Here is a 27453-nt window from a genome sequence, read left to right as displayed (position 1 = left end):
GGCACTTCTCCACTCAACTAGACCAAATATTCATGGAACACCAGCTGGTGACCAGCATAAATGACTATGAACAGCCGTGCAAAAATATCTGATTTTCTATAGGGGGCCATAAGTATATGACGATATGTCCCCGGCAAAAATTTGTGATGCTCCGTGACCTGCAAAAACATCGTCTCTCTTTCTAGCGTATAGCGTCGGGCCAACTGTATGGAAAAAGACGCCGCGTCAGCGCGGCCATACAGTTGGCCCGACGCTACGATCGCAAGACGGTAGATGTGGGAGGGTCCTTATCCGCATACATATCTGATCGCGTCGCTTAAAAATATTTGATTCTTTATAAAAACCTAAATTACACTCTCACCCGCATAAATATCTATCCATTGTTAAAGCAAATATATATCTTACGGGCTAGAAATCATTAATATGTAATTAAAGTGCAATAATAAACCCTACCTGGTTGCCTTACAGCCGTAAATTGTATGAGGTGATTTGATAGTTCACAAAAACGGTATAGACTTGTGTCATTGGATATGTCTGTCTCATCTGTTCTTAAATTATGACAAGTAAACTTATTGCAAATCTAGTATCAGAAGCCTTTATAGGTACAAGCTTTTATTCAACTTGCCTTGTTAGTTATGTTAGTTTGAGTCAAAACGTAGAAGCTAAATTTGACCCACTTTCCGGTTTCCAATTGAGCTGAAATTTTGCACACCTATGTAAATCAAGTGACAATGCAATATTATAGTATCATGTAGCTAATCTGATGATGGAGCAGAAAGGTGATCATAGGAACTCTGTTATGAAACGTCGTATCCCCATTGAGTCAGGGGTTTTTAGAAATGTCTCGGAGAGCAATAAATATTTTTTTTGCAAAAAAAACATTATAAATTGGGAGGTGTAATTTTTTATTATCTCTTACATAGCATTAAGAAGAAAAATCGACCAAGAGCGCGTCAGTGTAGGGTTCCGTAGTTTCCGACATTTTACATAATGACAATTTAATAAATACCGTAATCTGGGGTGAAAAGGGTTCCGGGGGTATATAATGTTATTATATTTCTTGACATATTCCTTCTATTTTCCGCAATCAAAGTAGGAAAATAATATATTATGTTTTTTTTATTATTATTGGTATTTAGGACAACAGCCGTAAATATTCAACTTACATAGGTATTTTTACATAGTCTTAGGCCAATAACAGTTATCTGTTGAGTGAAAAGTATTATACACAATATGTTACTAAAAAAAAATGTGTGAATATTTAAAATTACAGTGAAAATGTGCAAGCCACACATTTTTATTTACAGTTTCATGTCTGTCAAAGTTGACGTTCAAATTTATTGGATTTTTACTCATTTTAATCGTTCATTATCCTTTTAAATTTGTATACACTTCTAAAGTTTATGTATAACAGAAAATCATAAGACATATTTTCATTTTTATAATGGTTTTCATGAAGAAAGCGATGCAACTGTGTTGGGGAATTTTTACGGGATGAATAAATATCCGCGGCCTGAGGGGTGAATGGGATCAGGAATGGGGGGAATCGGGTCGCAAAGGGGGTGAATAGGTTTACGAAAGGGTTGATTAGGGTCGGAAGAGGGGTGAATTGGGATGTGTGGTCAATGCTTGTCACATTGTATAAAATATATATAACTTACCTAAAGTGGTATTTTTATGAATGACCTCTCTGTATATGGACGCAATTTATACGTCAATGTATTGCTTCGTAGTTAGACTAGATACAAGAAATTAACACTTAGAAATGTTAATCACACTTCTGTCTACCTCCACGTTTCTACTTAAGTGATTAAGTCCGCAAAAATCACCCATGGTTGCTATAATATAGACGGATTACTTTAAAATAAAAATCATAAATATGAAACTATACAACTAGGGAAGAAATAAAATTATTTTATTGAATCATTTTTGATTTGTTCTTTTTCAAGTTTATATAAATAATAAATTTTCAATTCGCTCAAAGGTTGGAAGAGATCCCTTATAGGGATAAGTTCGCCTTTGTACATCATAACTTTACTGTATTTTTATGTCCTAACTTGTCTTATGTACAATAAACTGTTCACATACATACATACATATATTGAAATAGATATCATACACGAAAGAAAAAACGACAAGGCCCACGATGGCTGAGCCGGGAATCGAACCCGGGTCTTCAGCTTACGCAGCTAACGTTATTACCACTAGGCCACCAGGCCAGGTTAAAAAAACCGGCCAAATGAGAATCTATTTTCGCACAATTGTTAAACTAAATTATTTTTACTAGCTACCTCCAAAATACCAAATAAAATTGGGCTACATAGTACATCGTTTTCTGAAGATTTTGGGTTCATGGGGTCGGAACGGGTATACCTAACCAGGGGCGGCTCACTCGGCGATTCTATCGCCGCGCTACAAGTACATGCGGGCGGCCGCGAGTTCGCGGCCTAATCAGGGGTGGCGCGCGTTCTCACGGAACGCACGTTCGCACTTTCTAATGTTACTTTAGGGCGCGAGTTTTTTTTAAGGTTCATATATGCGATGTCCGCGTGTGGAATGGCTAGTAATGCTTAGGTAAATAGATATCATGAAGAAAATAAATACCATAGGACACTTTACACAGATCTACTATTGATTAATGTCCCCGAAAAGATTCAATAAGGCTTGTGGTGTTAGAACTTAAACAAAAATATATAATTACTATAAATATACCTAGAAATTATCCAAGACTTGAATATAATAGTGTAACGTTTTATCTGAGTATTAATTCGTTTTAAGGCATAGGCAACCCTATCGCCGGGCGCCGCGCACGTGCGACTCGTTTCTTTGTTAGAATTTTGTAGGTATTTAAAAAGGCGGCATGTCGTGAACATCAAAGCAGTGGGCCTTCTGTACTTGTACTATTATATATTCTGTGACCTAACGTAATTTATGGTGAATAGGGCCAAAACCGACTTTTGAACATCGATAGCAGTTTTTTTATATGTTCCATGCTAATTTTTTACACAAAAAATCTTTCGGCAGTGTGAACTTCGGTTTGTCTTTGAAAATATGTCGTTTTATTTAGTAATTTTCGCTCACCCTAACGTTGGAGTGAATAGGATCGGGAAGGGGGTGAAATTCGGGAAAAGGGTTGACTCTTTCGGATTGCGAAGAAAATATGACCTGTCACGAGCGTATTATATTTATTTTACCAAAAAATAAGGATTTAATATGTTATGAGTGGTCGGTAATGAAATCTACACATAATATATTATGATAACCCTTAACCAACCTTTATAGTTAGATGGTGCTCTGACGCGGTAAATAAGTAAGTATGGTCGTGGGCAGTGCGGATAACGTGTCAAAATATAAGCATAGTTTGTTGCTATTTTTCATGTTTAAATAAACTTCTAAACTAACGTAGTGGGTATTAAAGTAAAAGGTTCACAGTGAATATTCATCATCGGCCTTCAAGTCTCTAACAGACTATTCAAGCAGTGTCAGGTAGGGCAACAACGTTTTTCGTGGCTGTGTAAGCCAATACGGGAGCGGCAAACACGACACGACCACAACTCAGGTTGCCAGAAATATGTTCAGCTATACCATTGTATTGAATTTTGTATCATAAAGTCAAACTAGGTATTTACTACTAATGATTTACTCTGTGGGGTGTCTTTGATCACTTGCATGGGGTAACATTGACCATAATGACACATAGTTAATTATTGTCTGATTTTGTCACGGTACTTGTTGAGGCTGATAATTTGATCGCTTCTTGTAATAAATATTGAAATAATTGCAAATAAAGTTGGTTTTTCGAAGATGTTAATTTTTATTCTTGATCAAAGTAACCCCAAAATAGTATTAAAGAGTTGTAATATTTGACTGCGAACCATTTTTTTTATCTTTTCTTGACATTTATTTATTTATTTATTTATTTTATTTATTTAATAGAACACATATACATGACATTACAGTGACAAACTAATGCGCCATGTAGACAATAATAATGACATAATTTAAATTACAAATACAACAACATTCAATACAATAAAAATAAAAATACTTTTGTAAGGGATTACATTCAATTATCATTAAAAAAAATATATAGTGTATCAAAGTAACCCCAATGTCAGTTTATGTTTGATCACATCGTTTTTTTTCTGCGTACATTATTTTATTTATTTATTCCTTATTGCACATAAAAAAATAAGTACAAATGGTGGACATAATGCCTTAAGGCATTCTCTACCAGTCCAACCACTGGGTTAAAAAGAAACATTTCATACGTGCAGGCATCGTGACAGAAAACAATAATCCTGATATCACTTATTTTGTTACCTTTTTAGATTTTTAGCAGGAAAAGACTAAAAAAGTTGATGGTCCCATTTTTTTTCTTCCTTAGTTACGTTACGTTGACCAATTTTGGAATTTATACTTCTCTAACTCCTACATTTAATGGGTAAAAATACCCATTAAATGTAGGAGCTAGAGAAGTTTAAATTCCCAAATTGGTCAATGTAACCCCAGTTTACGGTAGACACCGTCAACCTATTCTAATAATTCTCTTTTTATTTGAAATAAAATTCGTTACTATAATATGCATATAAAATATGCAATCTAAGATAAAAAATACTTTTCATATAGTTACAAACTTAGTTCAGATTTTTTTTGTACAACTTTTAAAAATTGTTCTACCTGTCAAGTTCAAAATAATTTTCCTAGAAAGTCTTTTTCCTACTCCCGAACTATGTATTATTCGTCATTTACAGGGTCGTGCATAGATCTTTAAAACCCTACATAAAAGTCTATTCCCCAAAGCCAGTGTCCGCCGGCTTTCCGCGCATGCGCGCAGTATCGAAAAAACTGAAAACGCATTGTTTGGCTCTGTAACCATGGCAACGCCTTATAACGATACGGCGCGCGTGCGCACTGTCAGCGCGCTTTGGGCAGCTGAGCTGACAGTGCAAACCTTTGCGTCAAAATACAGGACACAGTGTGAATTTCACGAAAGTTATTCAAGAAACCTATTAAAAACTAAGTGCATGGTCGTAAAAAAAGTATTGTATGCAAAGGTGTTTAACTGAATCAAAAAATACTCGTGGCGTCTTAATAACAATTTTCGGCTTCGCCTCAAATTGTTACCCACGCCACTCGTCTTTTTTGATCTCCTTTAAACGCCTGTTGCATAAAATACTATTTAAAGTTCTGCTTTTGAGATTTTTTCATATTTGAGAAAACAGCCCTTATGGCCTGAAATACGGCATACGGCAGTGATATTGACATTGACATATGCTTTTTCGTATTTTGATGGTATTTTGACTGCACTGTATTTTTTGCCATGCTAATTTGAACCTTATCTCTGAGCGATGTTTTTTAATTTTCAGTTACATCACAGATGTGTATGACATGACATCTAGGTATTTAGCCATTTAAAAGAAACTACAAGGGGCTTTACAGACGTAGCGACTGCAACTGGTACAGGGCCCAAGCCATAATTTAAAATTATATTGTGATTTTTATATGTATTTGTGGTTTATTTAATACTAAGTATGAGTTTCAACATTTTCAACTCAAGGAACTGAAATTAAGAGAAGGGACTCGGAAATTGGGTAAGATCAAGAGTCTGATGCAGATGCCGATGGCAGTATTGGATAAGATAAGATATGCGTCGATATTCCCTGTCTTTCTTTGTGTCTCTGACATGACTGCTGCTAGCTGTACTCTATTCATTAGGTTTTTATTTTATACACATACTTTATTTTTGTATCAAAATAAATGATAAATTGATAAAAAACCTAACGACCAAAAAGAATAAAGTACCTATCTGTTAGTCTTTAATACACCCCGCATATACGTAATGCACAGCACAGGCCTCCGAAGACCGGCAGGGCAATCATGGTCGCGCGATAAATGGTATAACATCGGGCCGTCCCTATCGCACTTACAAATAGTGTGATAGGGCTGATGTTTTATAATTTATCACGCGACCATAATAATTGTCTGCCTGGAGGTATCGGCCTTTAGCCCTTCACACACGTCTTTGAATAATGTTTGCGGGGATAGGCAGGCTGACGATTTTTAATCTAAGTATAGAAAAGTAACGCAAAATGTAGTGCAATTTGAAATACACCTAGATAAACAATCAATTGAATAAGGAACGTTATCTACATATTTAGGTAAATTAAATTCACATGAGACATGAACAGAGAAGGAAAGCTAGATGATGCGTATTTTTTCTCTGTCTTCTTGTATGCTATCTTTTTTACAGTTTTAATTTCTCAAAGGAGGTCAGTAGTTGACTACAAACTCAAAATAACACTCTTGAAAAAAATTAAGGGTCACTGACCTTTCACAGTAAATTGAGGTAGTGTGAGTGAAGGGTGTTTGTGTGTGTAATGGGGTAATTTGACAGATTCTGAAAATTCTCCCTGCTCTACCCCCTCTTAAAAAATCACGTCAATTCTATGGCTTTTGCCGTAATCTGTTAAACAAAAGCCTTTGTTTCTATTATTCACGGCGGCTAGCTCCCGTTTAAGCGGCACGCGCTAAAGTCTCAGTGTAGTTAAAAAGCAACTATCATGATAGCAATAAGGTTCAAATCCATAAAAAGCCATTTCGGAGATAACACGTTTGGTCATCTTCGAAAAAAGTTACCTGCATACTGCGAACTGTTTCATAAATTTGAACCTTATTGCTATCATGATAGTTGCTTTTTAAGTACACTGAGACTTTAGCGCGTGCCGTTTAAACGGGAGCTAGCCGCCGTGAATAATAGAAACAAAAGCTTTTGTTTAACAGATTGCGGCAAAAACCAAAAAAACATCTCAGAAAATTCATACTATGCCAAATGTGTAAAATGCGTGTTGCCGTTAACCATGTTACACGTCTGCAGACCTGGTACCAGTGGTTCCTGTCGTCACAAAAGGGGGATGAACCCACGACCTACCGCTGGCGGGGCCGGGTCGACGACGGCCTGCAACTCAACCCTAAGACGCTGACTTCGGGGTTGGATGACTATCCAAGGTAATGATGATGATTATTGTTTGTTTGTTGCCATGGTTACCGAAATAAGTTACCAACGTCTACTACTAGTTCATAGGCTAGCTTCCTACTAGTCAAATCAATATTGCTAATATCGAATAATTATGAAATACTGAGGAGTGACGTCACGGTCAATTGACAACATTTCAAAATTTTCAATCTCCCTAAATCGAAAACCATTTCGAGATATACGCCTGTAGATCACAAAAATATATTTTTTAATATTTTTTTTCCTTATTTTTAGTAAAAAATCTTAAAAATAGTTAAAAGGGGAAGTAACGTTACGTAGCTGAGTCAGACTATTTCGAGCTGCCACTATAACCAAAAAAATCTTCCGGTTGGGATGTCACTTGAGTTTGACTGTGACACTTATCGTCGCTAGTAGTATGGAGATTTAGAGGTAAGGAACGGAAGCTTTAAGTTTCAGAAGTGCAGATATAAAACCAGGTGGCGCTGCAATTACAGGCACATAAGGGTTTGACACGTCATTTTCGACTGTTCTACTTTGACAGATTTATCTCCTTATACTTCTACATTCCATAGCTCATATTTGTTGATAGTGACACTTGACAGGCGGACATCTCGGACTGTTTAAGCTGACTGTTAAAACTTTTTTTTTGGAATGATTTTGTCGTTTTCTTAGGTGTATGAAACAACACATGTGACGTCAGAACGCTATGTCTTGACGTTTGTAACTTACGCTCTTTCTGTTCGAAGTAGTAATAAAAAGGGATTTTCGCATTAAAATAGCAGTTTTGGGAAAAATTAAAATATACGTGTATCTTTAAATATTGAGTTCTTTCAAACCAAACAATAAAAAGTAGTAGTCGAAAATATGAAATGTTGTCAATTCATTTACTTTACATCTTTCTCTTTGACTTAAATATAAACTGTGTTTAAATATAACGACTGTCCAATTCTGTTCTAATCATGTGGTGCTTTATTTCGTATACTGCAGCATTGCATAAAATATTTAATTTGAAGTATAGGAAACTCGTCTAAATATTACAAGCTTTTATTCAGCTTGCCTTGTTAGTATCTTAGTTTATAGCTAAATTTGACCCACTTCCCAGTTTCCGATTGAGCTGAAATTTCGCACACAAGGAAATCACGTGACAATGCAATATTATGGTATCATGAAGCTGATCTGATGATGGAGCAGATAGGTGGTCATAGGAACTCTGTTATGAAACGTCGTATCCCCATCGAGTAAGGGGTTTTTAGAAACGTCTCGGAGAGCAGTAGATGACTGTTGAAAGAAAGGTATAGTCGGCGATTAAAGCTTGTGCCAAAAATTATTTTTTTGCAAAAAAAACTTATTTTTTCTCTCTAGTACTATATGCATCATAACACAAGCCTTATTACTTCGTTATTTTCAGAGCGTCACACCCGTCAAATATAGAGCGTCATGTAGACTTGCGTTGTTGGATATATGCCGCTGCTGACGCTATGGCCACGATAGCTGATGTTCTACAGAGGGACACTACCAGGTATGACCTGTCAAGATGACACCTGAAACTCAATAATGACTACTAAGTAGTTCAGTACAGTCACCGGCAAAAATAAGTGATGATTTCTGTACCTTGCTGCTTTCAATTAGAGATGGGCCGAATATGGACTTTGCCGAATACGAATATTCGGCCGAACGTTCGGTTTAGCTCTTACCGAACCGAACATTCGGCCGAATATTCGGTTACGCCATATTTTAAAGGGGATGTTCATTAAAACTATTAAATGATTGATAATTTGGTTAGGTACATAATAATATGTTAATATACAACTATGTTTTTATGATTTAGTGGATAACCAATACTTAGTTGAAACAACTCTGAACTCTTCTCAACTCTTACCGCAGTTTAAGAGTTTTTAACTTTTACAAAACAATTGAATTTATATTGTTTTTAGTAGTTCCTTTGAAAGCTACTAAAATAGGAGCTTATTAGGTATCCAATGGAATACGTAAGATCTACATTAGTTATTTACTTTGTTGGTTCGGTAAATATTCGGCAATGCAACCGAATTATTCGGCCGAATACGAACATTGAAAAACTTGCCGAATATGCTAAATACCGAATATTTACCGAATATTCGGCCCATCTCTACTTTCAATCATTTGACAACTTCGTATGACATTTCAAACAAGATGTTAATATGATAAAGTGTAGCAATCATCACTTATTTATGCTGGTGACTGTACTTTCAGTAGGTACAGGCACAGTATAATAAAGAGTACTATCGTACAGTATGGCCACTCCCGCTCCCCGCTGAAAGTGCCGCCCCCTCTCGGTTACCTCACAGTTACCGCCTGTCAAAAACGCGAACAGTCGACCTGTCATATTCCACTCATACAAGCATGGTACGCGTCCACCTACTCGAGCTTAGACTGTGTGCTAGGAATGCGCCTCTTTCATATATTTGATCGCCAGTGTCCGAGGTGTGGTACAGGTTAAGTGACATAGTGAATCCATACTAATATTATAAATGGGAAAGTGTGTGTGTGTCTGTTTGTTTGTCCGTCTTTCACGGCAAAACGGAGCGACGAATTGACGTGATTTTTTTAGTGGAGATAGTTGAAGGGATGGAGAGTGACATAGGCTACTTTTTGTCTCTTTTTAACGCGAGCGATGCCGCGGGCAAAAGCTAGTATATAATAAATGAATAACCTATTCATGATATAGTGGTTTATTGTCTGCAAAGGCTTTGGTAATCAAAGGAATATCCCTTCCAAACCCCTCGAATGGGATACCGGGCCGGTGTACAGTGGATGTCTTGCTAACCCATATTTTTTGTCTAGGTTCGAAGCGACTCGAGATCAATTAGGCGATGAGGAACTACTAAACCAGCTACACTGGTCGCCGCACACACAGACTTATGCGGACTACGGTAAGATATATCGAGGGTTTACTGGTGAAACCCGATAAGTTGAGCAAACTGGTTTTTGTAATTCGAACTATGTGCAATTTCCACAAATAAAGTTAAAAAGTAAATAAAGTTTAAAAGTTACTGGTAAAAAACAAAATCCACAATGTTGTTATTTTAAGGACAAATTATCTCGATTTATCGGGTTTCACCAGTAAACCCTCGATATGTTGTACGGATAAATACGTGATTGATAAATATTGGTACCAAATTTCAGCTTTCTAGTGCTAACGGTCACTGAGATTATCCGCGGACGGACGGACGGACGGACGGGCAGACAGATATGGCGAAACTATAAGGTTTCCTAGTTGACTACGGAACCCTAAAAACAAAGCTTTTGTATGTCTAATTTGTATTATTAACAGGGTTACACACTGACGGCGTCCGGCTGGTCCGGCAGCCGGCTAAACGTCCGGGCGAGACCGCTAAAGTGGTCCGGAGCGTCACTGTACCGCCGGAAACCAAATTGGTTACTTCAGCTTTTGGTGAGTATGGCACCGAAGTATCTATACTCTTTATAATTAATTCTGAATGTTTATAAAAAATAATAGGCTAGTTTCCTATACTTAAAATAAAATATTTTATGCATTGCACCAAATAAAGACCACATAATTAGTATGGACAGTACCATAATTTATATTTAATAAGAAAAAGAAAGATATTCTACGTACTCTTATTTCATAATTCATTCTGAAATGTTTTACAAAAAAGAAGCTCTAGTAGGAAACTAGCCTATTCTCTTTGTTTATAGTACATTACGATACAAGTGCGAAAAAAATGAAGTTCGAAACGAGCGGCGATAAATTAAAACACGACCGATGTGAGTATTTTAAATCGACACGAGTTACGAATTTCCTTTTCGCACGTGTATCGTGCGACGTTTTTCAGTACAGATATCACATCGAAGTTTCGACCTAGCATATAATGAACCACTTCTCGCACTAGTGCGTAAAAAAACACCATCTGTACTGAAATAGTACATTACGATACATGCTAGGTCGAAACTTTGGTACTGAAAAACTCATCTGTCGATTGAAAACACTCCCTCATACGTGTTTTAATTTATCGCCACTCGTTTCGAATTTCCATTATTACGCACTTGTATCGTAATGTACTATTACTGAAAAACATCGTACGATACATGTGCGGAAAGGAAATTCGTAACTCGTGTCGATTTAAAACACTCCCTTCGGTCGTGTTTTAATGTATCACCACTTGTTTCGTAACTTCACTTAAGAGCTTTTATTGTCCACAGGCTACTTGTATCTTAAAGTACTGAAACCCGACAGCGAAAACCTGGGCAAGATACTAAGAGATCTGGACAAGCCAGATTATTTGGACACATTAAGAGCTTATGTATTGTCCACAGGCTACGTATCCCTCTTCCCAATGCTGCTTAAAGTACTGAAACCCGACAGTGAAAACCTGGGCAAGATATTAAGAGATCTGGACAAGCCAGACCTGCTGTGGTCTAAATTTGGACTCAGGTATTTTTATTTTATACATCCTGATTTTAACCCCCGACGCAAAAACGACGGGGTGTTATAAGTTTGACGCGTCTGTTTGTCTGTCTGTCTGTGTGTGTCTGTCTGTGGCATCGTAGCTCCCGAACGGATGAACCGATTTAGATTTAGTTTTTTTTGTGCTTGAAAGCTGAGTTAGTCGGGAGTGTTCTTAGCCATGTTTCATGAAAATCGGTCCATTATGTCGGAGGTTCTTTCAAAATTTTAATTTTGTGGTTAGGTTAGTTATTGATTTCCGTTAACTTTAAGGGAAGGTTATTTAAATCAAAAACAATTCAACGGTCTGGGTCAGTCGGTACTGAGCCTGTCTGCTAAGCCGCGGTCCTGGGTTCGAATCCCGGTAAGGGCATTTATTTGTGTGATGAGCACAGATATTTGTTCCTGGGTCATGTATGTTTTCTATGTATGTAAGTATGTATTTATATATTTAAGTATGTATATCGTCGCTTAGCATCCATAGTACAAGCTTTGCTTAGTTTGGGGCTAAGTTGATCTGTGTAAGGTGTCCCCAATATTTATTTATTTATTTAATTATTATTGAGTTATTCAAAATTACGACCGATCTGGCCTAGTTGGTAGTGTCCAGCGCCTGCTAAACCGCGGTCCTGCGTTCGGTTCCCGGTAATTTGCGTTATCCCGGCATTTGCCACAGCTCATGGGAGCCTGGGGTTCGCTTTGACAACTAATCCCAAGATTTGGCGTAGGGCGACTGCCATCTGACCTTCCAACCCGAAGGGTAAACAAGACCTTATTGGAATTAGTCCTGTTTCCTCACGATGTTTTCCTTCACCGAAAAGTGACTGGCAAATATCAAATGACATTTCGCATATAAATTCCGAAAAACTCGTTGGTGCGAGCCGGGGTTCGAACCCGCGACCTCAGGAACGAAAGTCGCACTTACTTACCGCTAGGCTACCAGCACAGGCTAATAAAATAAAATCTATGTATCCATACTAATATTATAAATGGGAAAGTGTGTGTGTCTGTTTGTTTGTCCGTCTTTCACGGCAAAACTGAGGGAACGGGGGTAATTTTTTAAGTGGAGATAGTTGAAGGGATGGAGAGTGACATAGGCTACTTTTTAGGGTTCCGTAGTCAACTAGGAACCCTTATAGTTTCGCCATGTCTGTCTGTCCGTCCGTCCGTCCGTCCGTCCGTCCGTCCGTCCGTCCGTCCGTCCGCGGATAATCTCAGTAACCGTTAGCACTAGAAAGCTGAGATTTGGTACCAATATGTATATCAATCACGCCAACAAAGTGCAAAAATAAAAAATGGAAAAAAATGTTTTATTAGGGTACCCCCCCTACATGTAAAGTGGGGGCTGATATTTTTTTTCATTCCAACCCCAACGTGTGATATATTGTTGGATAGGTATTTAAAAATGAATAAGGGTTTACTAAGATCGTTTTTTGATAATATTTGTATTTTCGGAAATAATCGCTCCTAAAGGAAAAAAAAAGTGCGTCCCCCCTCTAACTTTTGAACCATAGGTTTAAAATTATGAACAATCAAGAGCCTGAGACATATTTAAAATTACAGGCAAGAATCAAAAATGAAAAAAATCACAAAAGTAGAACTTTATAAAGTTTTTCTAGGAAAATTGTTTTGAACTTGATAGGTTCAGTAGTTTTTGAGAAAAACACGGAAAACTATGGAACCCTACACTGAGCGTGGCCCGACACGCTCTTGGCCGGTTTTGTCTCTTTCTAACGCGAGCGAAGCCGCGAGCAAAAACTAGTATCCTATAAAATCTTTGATTAATGTTCTAATTAATAATTATGGGTTAAATTGTGGCGTAGGCGAGAGGCTGGCAACCTGTCACTGCAATGCCACAGTTTCGTTTTCTTTCAACCCCTTATTTGCCAAGAGTGGCACTGAAGCTTTAGTAGCTTCATGTGTTCTGCATACCCCTTTTATGGGATACAGGCGTGATTGTATGTATGTAATGTTCTAATTCCAGATCATTATCAAAATCATCGCCTCTGTACATGAAACGGAATACCGAACATGATCCGCCATATTGGCGCGGCCAAGTCTGGATCAACGTGAATTATCTAGCGCTAGCCGCTCTCAAGCATTACTCCAGGGAGGGGCCGCACGCTGTGCGAGCGAGACAGCTGCACGACAGACTGAGAGAGAACGTTGTCCGTGAGTATACTCTGACAAGTCTGAACGTGAACTATTTAGCGCTAGCCGCGCTCAAGCATTACTCCAGGGAGGGGCTGTGCGAGCGAGACAGCTGTACGACAGACTGAGAGAGAACGTTGTCCGTGAGTATACTCTGACAAGTCTGAACGTGAACTATCTAGCGCTCGCCGCTCTCAAGCACTACTCCAGGGAGGGGCTGTGCGAGCGAGACAGCTGCACGACAGACTGAGAGAGAACGTCGTCCGTGAGTATACTCTGACAAGTCTGAACGTGAACTATCTAGCGCTCGCCGCGCTCAAGCATTACTCCAGGGAGGGGCTGTGCGAGCGAGACAGCTGCACGACAGACTGAGAGAGAACGTCGTCCGTGAGTATACTCTGACAAGTCTGAACGTGAACTATCTAGCGTTCGCCGCGCTCAAGCACTACTCCAGGGAGGGGCTGTGCGAGCGAGACAGCTGCACGACAGACTGAGAGAGAACGTCGTCCGTGAGTATACCATAGATTGTAGAAACCGTAGTTCATAATAGGCTAGTTTCTTACATTTTAACTTCTGATTAGCAGAAACGTCTGCAATCGATGAAACCAGGCTTAGAATATTTTTTTTAAAAGTGGAAAATGTCTGCCTTGGGTGAGACTTGAACTCATGGCCTCTGGATCGAGGGCGCTGGAGTATCGATCCAGAGATATAACTAATTCGAGTCTTGCTCCGGCAAGCCGTCACGATTTAACTTAAGTACTCTCGTGTGCAATATTTAACTTTTGACTACTAATTTATAAGTTTTATAACCCCCGACGGGATGTTATAAGTTTAACTTGTCTGTCTCTCTGCTGGTCCGTCTGTCTGTGGCATCGTAGCTCCCGAAGGGATGAACCGATTTAGATTTAGTTTTATTGTTTGAAAGCTGAATTATTCGGGAGTGTTCTTAGCCATCATCATCCTCCTTGCGTTATCCTGGCATTTGCCACGACTCATGGGAGCCTGGGGTCCGCTTTGACAACTGATCCCAAGATTTGGCGTACTAGTTTTACGAAAACGACTGCCATCTGACCTTCCAACCCGAAGGGTAACTAGGCCTTATTGGAATTAGTCCGGTTTCCTCACGATGTTTTCCTTCACCGAAAAGCGACTGGCAAATATCAAAATGACACGCACATAAGTTCAGAAAAACTCATTGCTACGAGCCGGGTTCGAACCCGCGACCTCCGGATCGAAAGTCGCACGCTCTTACCGTTAGGCCACCAGCGCTTGCGGGAGTGTTCTTAACCATGTTTGATGGAAATCATAGTGGACCGATTGCTAGGGTTTTTTTTTTCAAAATTAAAATTTTGTATTGTGCTTATCTTTTATTTTAACTAGAGATGGGCCGAATATTCGGTATTCGGCATATTCGGCAAGTTTTTCAATGTTCGTATTCGGCCGAATAGTTCGGTTACATTGCCGAACATTTACCGAATAAACAAAGTAAATAAATAGCGTAAGTTGTTTCGTAATTCATCACATAATGACATCCTATTTCTGCATTCTAAGGAACTACCAAAGGGAGTTAAAAATGCGTTAATTTTGTTTGAAAGTAAAAATAACGTACCTTAAGAAACAAAAACCAAAATTTTCTTATGCACTAAATTATAGGATAATTAAGATAAATGTGTACCGTACCCATTACCAATCATTGAAACGTTTTTAACTACAGCTGAACCGAATGTTCGGCCGAATATTCGTATTTGGCAAAGTCCGTTTTCGGCCCATCTCTAATTGTAACCTTTTTTTTATCACTATTTCTTTTTTCAGGGAACCTCCTGTCAGAATACCGTCGCACGGGTTACTTCTGGGAGCATTATTCTGACGTGGACGGTCACGGCGCCGGATGCCGGCCCTTCACCGGATGGACCGGCTTACTACCTCTAATAATGGCCGGGGAATACTAGCTGTTATCTATATCGGCAGCCTGGACATATAGTGAAACTATAAAATTGAGTCGACGAAGCCCCGCTATGCTGGGGTCATTTTTCTATATTTAAAATTGCAAACGGGACTTAATCGCGTATTTACTATGTTTTAAAAACTAACCTCCTAATTTTTCTAGTTCTTTGCCCCATAAACCCGTAACACTTGTGTCATTTATAACAACAAATAAAACGCATAATATTATCTCGCCCCCAGACTCGACGAAGCCCCGCGATGAGGGGCTCATTTTCTGGCGGTGATAAACGATTTTTTTACTATTTACGCACGGATATTAATATCCTATCGTGAAGTGAAAAATATTGTATGCCCTTTGTCGACGTGACCCCGCTACGCTGGCCTCCTTTTTATATATTTTTATATATAGCGAGACCCTATACACATTAATTTCTTAGTTGCAAACACTCCCTACGGTCGTGTTTTAAATCGATACTAGTTACGAATTTCCTTTTCGCACGTGTATCGTACGACGTTTTTCAGTACAGATGGCCATCCGAAGTTTCGACCTGACATATAATGAACCACTTCTCGCACAGTGTGTAAAAAACACGATCTTTACTGAAAAATAATAATCTCTTCCCTTCAATCGACAAAGCCACGCGCGGGGCTTCTACTTTTCTATAGTTCTCTTTTGCTCTCTTAAATTATTTTTTAATCGATGGCCTTAAAAATGTATGCAGCAATAATGTTAACAGTCTTCAAACCAGCACATGTTTTTAGCTTGTAAGTTTTACGGTCCGGCCACGACATTGGTCTAAGCGCGACAGCGGTGAGCGGCGGCCATACATTGGAGCGAGACACAGCGATGGGACTTTTCATTCGCACGTATGGCTGCTCACCGCTGTCGCGCTTAGACCAATGTCGTGGCTGGGCCGTTAGTGATATTTGTATATAAAGTGATTGTAAAAATTATTTTATGTTTATTTTATGATAAGATCAAGAATTAATATAATGTCAATAGGCAATGCAACGTGTTAAATTAATGTTTAAAAATTAGAACATTCAAATTATGGACATATTTGTGTTATTGAGTATTATAGAGAGTTACAATCAAAGTAAAATATGTAGTCACAGTGCATAGACTGCCATCTCTCGACACAAGCTTAAAACTTTTAAGCGTAAATTTTGACAATTTGGCCCATATTCTTAGCTTGATCTGTGACATCTGTGTTAAAATGTCAAATATTAACATTAGCGCCATCTAGCCGAGCGTTCCCCAAAGGTGTAACGCCATCTAGGCCACCGTACCTTTTTCTATATGGCTAAGGTACGTTTTTTTCTTAGACTGTAGCTGTCTATACGGAGTTACATATGTCTTTGGCTTAAAATGATGCTTAGTACCTATTTCTACTAATTTTGAAAAAAAAAAGACAACCGTTTCTTAATAGAAAGACAAGTACTTTTGAAGTTACAGCAATTAGAAAGCTAATTTTAAGTGTAACATCTTAAACAGACTCGTAAAGTTGTATAGACTTTACGACTAGGGAACAAATCAAATTATTTTGTTGAATATTTTTTGATTTGTTCTTTTTTCAAGTAGGTGACTATAATAAATTATAAATTGAAAGAGATATCATACACGAAGGAAAAAACGACAAGGCCCACTGGTGGCCGAGCCGGGAATCGAATCCGGGTCTTCAGCTTACGCGGCTAACGTCTTCACCACTAGACCACCCGCCCGCCTGGTGGCAGTGGTGAAGACGTTAGCCGCGTAAGCTAAAGACTTGGGTTTGATTCCCGGCTCTGCTACCAGTGGGCCTTGTCGTTTTTTCTTTCATGTATGATATCTCTTTCAATTTATAATTGTATAGTCTTTGTTAAAAGAATACTGTGTTCATACTCCGTAATTTCAAAAAATACTACATTAAAACTATTATTACTAGAGATAAGAATTATTAGTACTTACCCCTGTAGTATGTACATACAAATAGGTAATCCCGGTTCGAATCCTAATAATTTATTCCGTAACTTTCATGCCGATGACATCAATTTGACGTCACGCTGCATATAGGATGATTAAAATAGTTTTATTGTAATAATCAATTCATTAATCAATTTTTATCATGTTCAAATGACTTCAAAAGTAAGCTATTCATACGTGGAATAATTAATACCTATATGATACGTGAAACGAAAAGGAAACAATTTGTTTAAGTTTAATAATTTGTTGAAATATGGTAAGAAACGTATTTAATAAAATGAATGTAAAAAATAAATAAATAATTTAATTTACTTTTCACGTTTGTAGGTATTAATAATTTCACGTAGGAATAGATTAGTTTTGAAGTCATGATTAAAATATTGATGAATAATGTTTTTAAAAAAAAACTCTTGAATCATCCTATATGCAGCGTGACGTCAAATTTATGTCATCAGCATGAATGTTAACGGGCCCTGGTTAATTTCACAATTTTTTATTAAATTTGGGATTTTCCGCCTAGTAGAATGGAAAGAGCTTGTGATTCTGAATAGAAAAAATATTAAATATACCTGTTTTAGAAAAAAAAGTTTTTGAATCTTTTTTCGCGAAAATGCCCCCCTCCCCCCACCACTGTTATAAGCTTACAGATTTTGTGTATTTGCTCAACTATGTCTTTTTTTTTATATATTTTTTCATACTTATTTGAGCAAATACGAAGTATAAGCTATAAAACATTCAGTTCATTTGTAGGAAACGTTTTGTTAATAATTTTGTGTAGATATATTGTTTGACTGTAAAATAAATTGTTACTACAAACTCACCTTGCATTATTTTTATTGTATGTATGTCCTATTATATTATCTGTAGCATAGATTAAATATAAGAAGATCATACATACCATCCTGTACAAAAAATGCGACCGGCGATCGCTTAAGAACGCGAATTCACTACACCACACATAGATGGAGCCACAAAAAAATGTCTTGTAGCTTTCGATTGTACTTGTAGATGGCGTGACATAGATTTATGGCTCGAAAGTGACACTTAAGAGGGGGTAGAGCAGGGAGAATTTTCAGAATCTGTCAAATTACCCCATTACACACACAAACACCCTTCACTCACACTAAACAAAACAATCAATTTACTGTGAAAGGTCAGTGACCCTTAATTTTTTTCAAGAGTGTTATTTTGAGTTTGTAGTCAACTACTGACCTCCTTTGAGAAATTAAACTGTAAAAAAGGTAGCATACAAGAAGACATAGAAAAAAATACGCATCATCTAGCTTTCCTTCTCTGTTCATGTCTCATGTGACTTAAATTTACCTAAATATGTAGATAACGTTCCTTACTCAGTTGATTGTGTATCTAGGTGTATTTCAAATTACTTTGCACTTCATTTTGCGTTACTTTTCTATACTTAGATTAAAAATCGTCAGCCTGCCTATCCCCGCAAACATTATTCAAAGTCGTGTGTGAAGGCCGATACCTCCAGGCAGACAATTATGGTCGCGTGATAAATGATAAAACATTCAGCCCTATCGCACTATTTGTAAGTGCAATAGGGACGGTCCGATGTTTTATCATTTATCGCGCGACTATGATTGCCCTGCAGGTCTTCAGAGGCCTGTGATGTGCATTACGTATATGCGGGTTGTATTAAAGACTATCAGATATTTTCTTTATTCTAATATTCTTCTTGTCGTTAGGTTTTTTTATCATTTAGTTTGATACAAAATAAAGTATGTGTATAAAATAAAAACCTAATGAATAGAGTACAGCTAGCAGCAGTCAAGTCAGAGACACAAAGAAAGACAGGGAATATCGACGCATATCCATCGCCATCTTCATCAGACTCTTTATCTTACCCAATTTCCGAGTCTCTTCTCTAAATTTCAGTTTCTTGAGTTGAAAATGTTGAAACTCATACTTGGTAATAAATAAAACACAAAAAAACATATAAAAATCACAATATAATAAATTATAGCTATATAAATTATATAAATTATAGCTTAGGCCCTGTACCAGTTGCAGTCGCCACGTCTGTAAAGTCCCTTGTAGTTTCTTTTAAGTGGCTAAATACCTAGATGTTATGTCATAAACATCTGTGACGTGACTGAAAATTAAAAAACATCGCTCAGAGATAAGGTTCAAATTAGCATGGCAAAAAATACAACAGTGCAGTCAAAATACGAAAAAGCAAATGTCAATGTCAATATCACTGCCGTATTTCAGGCAATAAGGGCTATTTTCTCAAATATGAAAAAATCTCAAAAGCAGGACTTTATAAAGACTTTCTAGGAAAATTATTTTGAACTTGATAGGTAGACCAATTTAATTGTAAAAGTTGTACGAAAAAAAATTCTGAACTTAGTTTGTAACTATATTTATGAAAAGCATTTTTATCTTAGATTGCATTTTAGTATCGTAACGATTTTTCTTTCAAATAAATAGAGAATTATTAGAATAGATTCACGGTGTCTACCGTAAACTGGGGTTACATTGACCAATTTGGGAATTTAAACTTCTCTAGCTTCTACATGGTAATGGGTAGCTATAGCTAGCTTCTACATTTAATGGGTATTTTTATCCATTAAATGTAAAGAAAGAAAAAAAAATGGGACCATCAACTTTTTTAGTCTTTTCCTGCTAAAAATCTAGAAAAGCAACAAAATAATGTACGCAGAAAAAAAAACTATGAGATCAAACTTAAACTGACATTAGGGTTACTTTGATACCCTATGTTTTTTTTAAATGGTAATCGAATGTAACCCCTTGCAAAAGTATTTTATCTCAAGAAAAGATAAAAAAACGGTTCGCACAGTCAAATATTACAACTCTTTAACGCTATTTTGGGGTTACTTTGATCAAAAATAAAAATTACCTACCATCTTCGAAAAACCAACTTTATTTGCAATTGTTTCAATATTTATCACACGAAGAGATCAAATTATCTGCCTCAACTCAACAAGTACCGTGACATAATCAGACAATAATCAACTATGTGTCATTATGGTCAATGTTACCCCATGCAAGTTATCAAAGGCACCCCACAGAGTAAATCATTAGTAATAAATGCCTAGTTTGACTTTATGATACAAAACTCAATACTTACAATGGTAGGTATAGCTAAGCAGAAACCCATTTCTGGCAAGCTACTTAATATTCACTGTGAACCTTTTACTTGAATACCACTACGTTAGTTTAGAAGTTATTTAAACATGAAAAATAGCAACAAACTATGCTTATATTTTAACACGTTATCCGCACTGCCCACGACCATACTTACTTGTTCACTGCGTCAGAGCACCATTTATAAAGGTTGGTTTAAGGTTATCATATGTGTAGATTTCGATAAATTTATTTTATTAATACATAACCGACTACTCATAACATACTAATTAGTCAGGTTTTGTTCGTAGTCCAAAAGGGTCAACCCTAGCACTTTTCCCTATTCACCCCAACGTTAGGGTGAGCGAAAATTACTAAATAAAACGACATATTTTCAAAGACAAACCGAAGTTCACACCGCTGGAAGATTTTTTGTGTAAAAAATTAGCATGGAACATATAAAAAAGTGCTATCTACGTTCAAAAGTCGGTTTTGGTCCTATTCAGCACAAATTACGGTAGTTCATACCCGTTCCGACCCCATGAACCCAAAATCTTCAGAAAACGATGTACTAAGTAGCCCAAAGTGCAGCGCCGTCTCTAGGTGAATTGGGTTACTAATTTATGCAAACTACTTAAGTCGCAATAGATGTCATTTCATTTAGTATTTTAGAGGTAACTAGTAAAGATAATTTAGTTTTACAATTGTGCGAAAAAAGATTCTCATTTGGCCAGATTTTTTAACCGACTTCCAAAATTCAAAAGGTTATAAATGTATATTTTTTTTTAATATCACTTCTGGTCCAATTTCAAACCCCACAAATATTAAAGGCAAACTGATAATGACATTAAGTTTTTTTGAAATAAATTTGTGACATATGTGGGTAGTTTAGTAATTATAGGCACCGACTGATTGTGGGTAGGTTTATATTTTCGCTCTCTGCTAATAAATCTTGTATGGAACGGACGTGTTTTCTTTGGTGCCTCTTCATCAGCGCTGATCTTCGGCTGGGAGCATACCTTACAAAATTAAATGCCAAAAAAAAAGTTTATCAGTAAAAATTACTTATTTGAAAATAAAGTCATAACCGTTTTCATGCTTATACATTGAAATAGATATCACGCACGAAAGTAAGAACGACAAGGCCCCCTGGTGGCTGAGCCGGGAATCGAACCCGCCATGTCTCTCGCTATACCGTAATCCTCTAAGTGCCACTTGCACCAACGAAGATGGAGGATTAACCTGAGGGTTAACCCACTATTTTACATGGAATTTGACAGTTGACAGCCCACTAACCCTGAGTTAAGTGGTTGGTGCAAATGGGCCTTATAAGATTCATATACGAAGTGGTCAAAATGTGCCTATCAGAGATAACATACATACACTAGAGAAATTTCGTTGGGTACCACACGGCGGGCGGGTGGCCTAGTGGTAATGACGTTAGCTGCGTAAGCTGAAGACCCGGGTTCGATTCCCGGCTCGGCCATCAGTAGGCCTTGTCGTTTTTTCTTTCGTGTATGATATCTATTTCAATTTATGTATGTATGTATGTGAACACTTTACCTATTGTACATAAGACAAGTTAGGACATATAAATACAGTATAGTTATGGTATACAAAGGCGAACTTATCCCTATAAGGTGTCTCTTTCAACCTTCGAGCGAATTGAGAATTTATTATTTATATAAACTTGAAAAAGAACAAATCAAAAATTATTCAATAAAATAATTTTATTTCTTCCCTAGTTGTATAGTTTCATACTTATGATTTTTATTTTAAAGTAATCCATTTATATTATAGCAATCATGGGTGAAACGTGGAGGTTGACAGAAGTGTAATTAACATTTCTAAATGTTGATTTCTTGTATCTAGTCTAACTACGAAGCAATACATTGACGTATAAATTGCGTCCATATACAGAGAGGTCATTCATAAAAACATCATTTTAGGTAAGTTATATATCTTTTATACAATTTGACAACCATTGACCACACATCCCAATTCACCCCTCTTCCGACCCTAATCACCCCCTTCGTAAACCTATTCACCCCCTTTGCGACCCGTTTCCCCCCATTCCTGATCCTATTCACCCCTCAGGCCGCGGATATTTCATCCATCAAATTGAAATTGAAATCGTCTGTCAATGAAAAGAAAATTGTAGTAAGTATGTATGGAACATAAACTTTAGAAGTGTAGGTATACACTACATTCAAAAGGATAACAAACAAATTCTGAGCAAAATTTCACACAAAAATAAAGTTAAAATGAGTAAATAATACAATAAATTTAAATGCCAACTTTGACAGACGTTTTCATGCCCCTAAATATATTATTTTCCCTGGAACTACGGAACCCTACACTGACCGTGACCCGACGCGCTCTTGGCCGGTTTTTCTTCTCAATGAAATGCAGAGATAATAAAAAATTACACCTCCCAATTTATAATATATTTTTTTTGCAAAAATTTCATTTTTGGCACAAGCTTTACCTTAGCCGACTGTACCTTTCTTTCAACAATCATCTATTGCTCTCCGAGATGTTTCTAAAAACCCCTTACTCAATGGGGATACGACGTTTCATAACAGAGTTCCCCTGACCACCTTTCTGCTCCATCATCAGATCACCTCCATGATACCATAATATTGCATTGTCACGTGATTTACATATGTGTGCAAAATTTCAGCTCAATCGGAAACCGGAAAGTGGGTCAAATTTAGCTTCTACGTTTTGACCCAAACTAACAAGGCAAGTTGAATAAAAGCTTGTAAAAAGACTTCTGATATCAGATTTGTAATAAGTTTAGTTGTCATAGTTTAAGAACAGATGAGACAGACATATGCAACGACAATATAATACTGCACGTGTTTCGTGAGATGTCAAATCACCTCATACAATTTACCGCTCTAAGGCAACTAAGGTAGGGTTTGTTATTGCACTTTAATTACATATTAATGATTTCTAGCCCGTAAGATATATATTTGCTTTAACAATGGATAGATAATTATGCGAGTGAGAGTGTAATTTAGATTTTTATAAGGAAACAAATATTTTTAAGCGACCCGATAAGATATTTATACGGATAAGGACCCTCCCACATCTACCGTCTCGCGATCGTAGCGTCGGGCCAACTGTATGGCTAAGCAGCGCCGACGCGACGCGGCGTCTTTTTCCATACAGTTGGCCCGACGCTACGCTCGCGAGACGCTAGAAAGAGAGACTATGTTTTTGCCGGTCACGAAGCATCACAATTTTTTGCCGGGAATATGTCGTCATATACTTATGGCCCCTATAGAGAATCGGATATGTTGTCACGGCCGTTCATAGTCATATACGTATGCTGGTGACTGTTCCATGAACATCTGGTCTAGTTGAATGGAGAAGTGCCATTCAAAACGAGCGTTACTTTCTAAACAACGATGAACTTACGGTTACTTACGTGTTCGTGGTATGCACAGGGTAATCTTTAATGAAATTGAAACATTTTTTTATATAAAAATTTGAACCAGAAGCACACCATACGGAATATTGTATTTAATAAATAGGTACTTATATACCCGTCCGCATTTCCCTTTCTTCTATTCTAAGTAAAAATCGATTAATAAGTATCTAAATATGTAAAAATAAATTAAATTATAATTGTTTACATACAATCTGGTTGACAGAATTTGACGTAGGTGCTGTCATATATATTTTTAAAATGACGTACTGTTAATACCAGCGTAATGAAAATGTATTCCAATGAGTAAAAGAAAACATGAAACTCTTTTCAATTTATTCGAACTAGAATGAAATCATTTATACTCATTCGGTTGTGTTCGTTATTTTCTTTAATAATGTGATATATTTTTATTTATTTTTGATGCACAAGCCATGCACCATTACACTTTAAATGAGATTGGATCTCCACCTGACATTATCGACTTACCCTATTTATTTTGAGCACAGTTTTACACTGGTATGGTTTTTCGTGTACGTACACTATTTTCTGTCAAAATATTTGTCAAATTTAATTGTCAACGCGGAGCGACCGGCGACACGTCTGCCTCCGATGAGCCGCTCACGGCATCTAATCGAAAGGAGAATTCTGACAGCAATGGCGAATGTATGGAAATTTTACGATAGTTTAAATTTAAGGTAAAATTTCTTTGTTGCCTTTGAGAGGAAAAATATAAAAAACCTCAAAACTTGTAGTCCATTTATCTGGCTTTCAGAATCACATAATGTTATAACTAGGGTATTGAATTTTTTTAACAAAGTTTACTAAACGGCGACATACGATTTTCTCATTTTAGGTCAACTTTGTGTGGGTTTAGTTATTACACCGTTAATAATTGGAGATTGTGAATAGTCAAAAGTTGTAGACACACTCTTTAAGATAATAACTACATTTATTTTATTTCATTTAATTTAGAAATGTGAGCAGCATTTGTTAAACGCCGAATGCACTTTTCGAGGATTTCGTACGACCCCCTCTTAACGCTAATCTACAAATAATCGATGGCAACAACTAATGCGACCGCCTAAGAACGCGCATAGCGTTCTTAGGCGGTCGCGTTTTAATGTATGGGATGGTATGATGATCTTATAATATTTAATCTATGTCTGTAGTCAGGGTGCGCAGGCAACGTTACTATCGCTTTCGTTCCGTAAGCGTAAGCTCTCCTTATCGCACTTCCGTAGTGGCACAAAAGAGCCTCAGTACGTAGCCAAATGAAATAACATCTTATTCATTATCGTAGATAGCTATCTCGCTCATCCGTATTAGCGCGACAGAGCCAGACTGAGTTTCGATACTTTCGATCATCTGCGGGCCGATTTTTGAGTCTCACGCGTTCGAATTCAGAAAATTGTCACTGAAAATAATAAGCAAGTCACCGTTTTCAACCGGTATTTTAGTGACAAAATCCCGTAAGTATGCGAGATTCAAAAATCGCCCCCCTGGCGTCAATTATTGTCATTTCGGCTAGACCGACAGAGCATAATGTCACACCTCGTACACTGGCGATCAAATATATGAAAGAGGCGCGTTCCACGCACACAGTCTAAGTTCGTGTAGGCGAACGCAAACCATGCTTGTATGAGTGAGATATTATAACAGGTCGACTGGTCGCGTGGTACAGGCGGTAACTGCGATGTAACCGAGAGCGGGCGGCACTTTCAGAGGGGAGCGGGAGTGGCCATACTGTACGATAGTACTCTTTATTCTATTGACAATGTAGCAGCAGTGACGTAGGCCGATAGTCCACTATCATATGTTTGTCATAGAAATATGATCATAGGCAACATGCCGTCCTTTTTCTTCACGTTGGAGAAAAAGGGAGGCATACAAACCTATCATATTTCTATGATAAACATATGATAGTGGACTATCGGCCGTAGTATAGGTACATTTTCCACCCATCATTAAGATGAAATTCCGTGACTCATTAATATGGAAATAACGACTTAGTAATAACAAAGACATATGTAACTCCGTATAGACGGATAAAGTCTAAGAAAAAAACGTACCTCAAAGCCCTAGAGAAAAAGGTACGGTGGCGTGACCTTTGGGGAACGCTCGGCTAGATGGCGCTAATATTAATTTAATACATATCAAGAAGAATATGGGCCAAATTGTCAAAACTAAGGTTCAAAAGTTCTAAGCTTGTGTCGAGAGATGGCAGTCTGATGCACTCTGATTACATATTTTACTTTGACAGTAACTCTCTATAATCTCGTTTGTGCATTTTGCTACATACCCTGTTATAATTCGTGTCATTAACAATGGCGCTCGAATTTGTGAAACTCTTCGTCTATTAACATGATAATATGAGTCAAGGTGAGCGTCTTCATGAATGGCACGATTTATAACTATTTAATTTTATAAACTTTATTGCAATGAGGTTAAAGTTAATAATTGGTCAAGAGTGCTGCCTTTGTGCTATGATTCAGCACCCTACCAAGGATTTTTTATCTTTATCTTACAATTTTTATTACTACAAAGAAACTATTAACCGTCTACCACAAGTTTTGCACGTTCCGAATACTATGAAACTAATTGTAGCGGCTCTTATAATTACGTACCTACTTACATACGTATATGGATTTCCTGACTATTGTAAATAAATGATTAATTATTATTTAAAATAAAACTTTTCCTACACTTAAGGTCAATCAAACGCGTGTCCTTTGTACATTATAGAATTTCCATAGTTGAGCATTTCTTTTTTTTGCCAATAAAAAAAATTTGATTGTTTTAGGGAATTTTAGGTCAATTGTACCCAGAATCACGAGTACTTTCAATCTCACTGGGAGACAAAAAGTGTCCCAGAATTTCCATACATTTTTGTTACTTTCTTCTTTTGTTACCCCATACAACATGTATGGAAAATGGTAACAAAATAAGAAAAAATCGTATGGGACAATTTTTTTAACTACTAGGATTGAATAAGCTAGTAATTCTGAGTAGAATAGCATATTTTTTTCAAAAATATCACACTTCATAAAAGTGGCAAAAAAAAAAAAATGCTCAGTTACTAGCTCAATTATATTGTTGTTAAGAGTACTTACTGTTTACAATGATTTTTCCCAGTCACTATTACTTAGTCATACTTGACGGGATTTTACCATCAACGGTAAAATAATCGTAATTATACATATTTACTTAATACGTATACTATGTCACATTCATGTCAGAAACATTGTGTCTGTCTGTGAGTGTAAAGTGTAATATAATGTTAATCTTTTAAACTCAGGTAAGATACTAATTACTCAACTTTGAAACCAGCTTTCCTCATTCATGTCATGACTCAAATGTCCCTTCCCAACTTAAAATAGGCAGTTCAAAGAATAGTTATTTGTTAT

The 27453-nt window shown here is 37.1% G+C and overlaps 1 protein-coding gene across 1 annotated transcript in view; it reads left to right on the top strand.

The window, feature by feature from the left end:
* LOC125239859 (mannosyl-oligosaccharide glucosidase) overlaps positions 1-16729 on the top strand; it is a 40572-nt gene extending 23843 nt beyond the window's left edge. The window contains exons 10-16 of the mRNA XM_048147582.1: positions 6878-7008; positions 8406-8516; positions 9821-9909; positions 10311-10430; positions 11315-11432; positions 13429-13616; positions 15408-16729. Coding sequence (XP_048003539.1) covers positions 6878-7008; positions 8406-8516; positions 9821-9909; positions 10311-10430; positions 11315-11432; positions 13429-13616; positions 15408-15544 — 894 coding nt within the window. The 3' untranslated portion in view covers positions 15545-16729. The remainder of the gene's footprint in view (positions 1-6877; positions 7009-8405; positions 8517-9820; positions 9910-10310; positions 10431-11314; positions 11433-13428; positions 13617-15407) is intronic.
* The last annotated feature ends 10724 nt before the right edge of the window (positions 16730-27453 follow it).

This window comes from Leguminivora glycinivorella, chromosome 26 (genome assembly GCF_023078275.1).
Source record: "Leguminivora glycinivorella isolate SPB_JAAS2020 chromosome 26, LegGlyc_1.1, whole genome shotgun sequence".
Classification (NCBI taxonomy): Eukaryota; Metazoa; Arthropoda; class Insecta; order Lepidoptera; family Tortricidae; genus Leguminivora; species Leguminivora glycinivorella.
The sequence above is the reverse complement of the archived record's forward strand: the minus strand, read 5'-3'. Positions and strand labels throughout refer to the sequence as shown.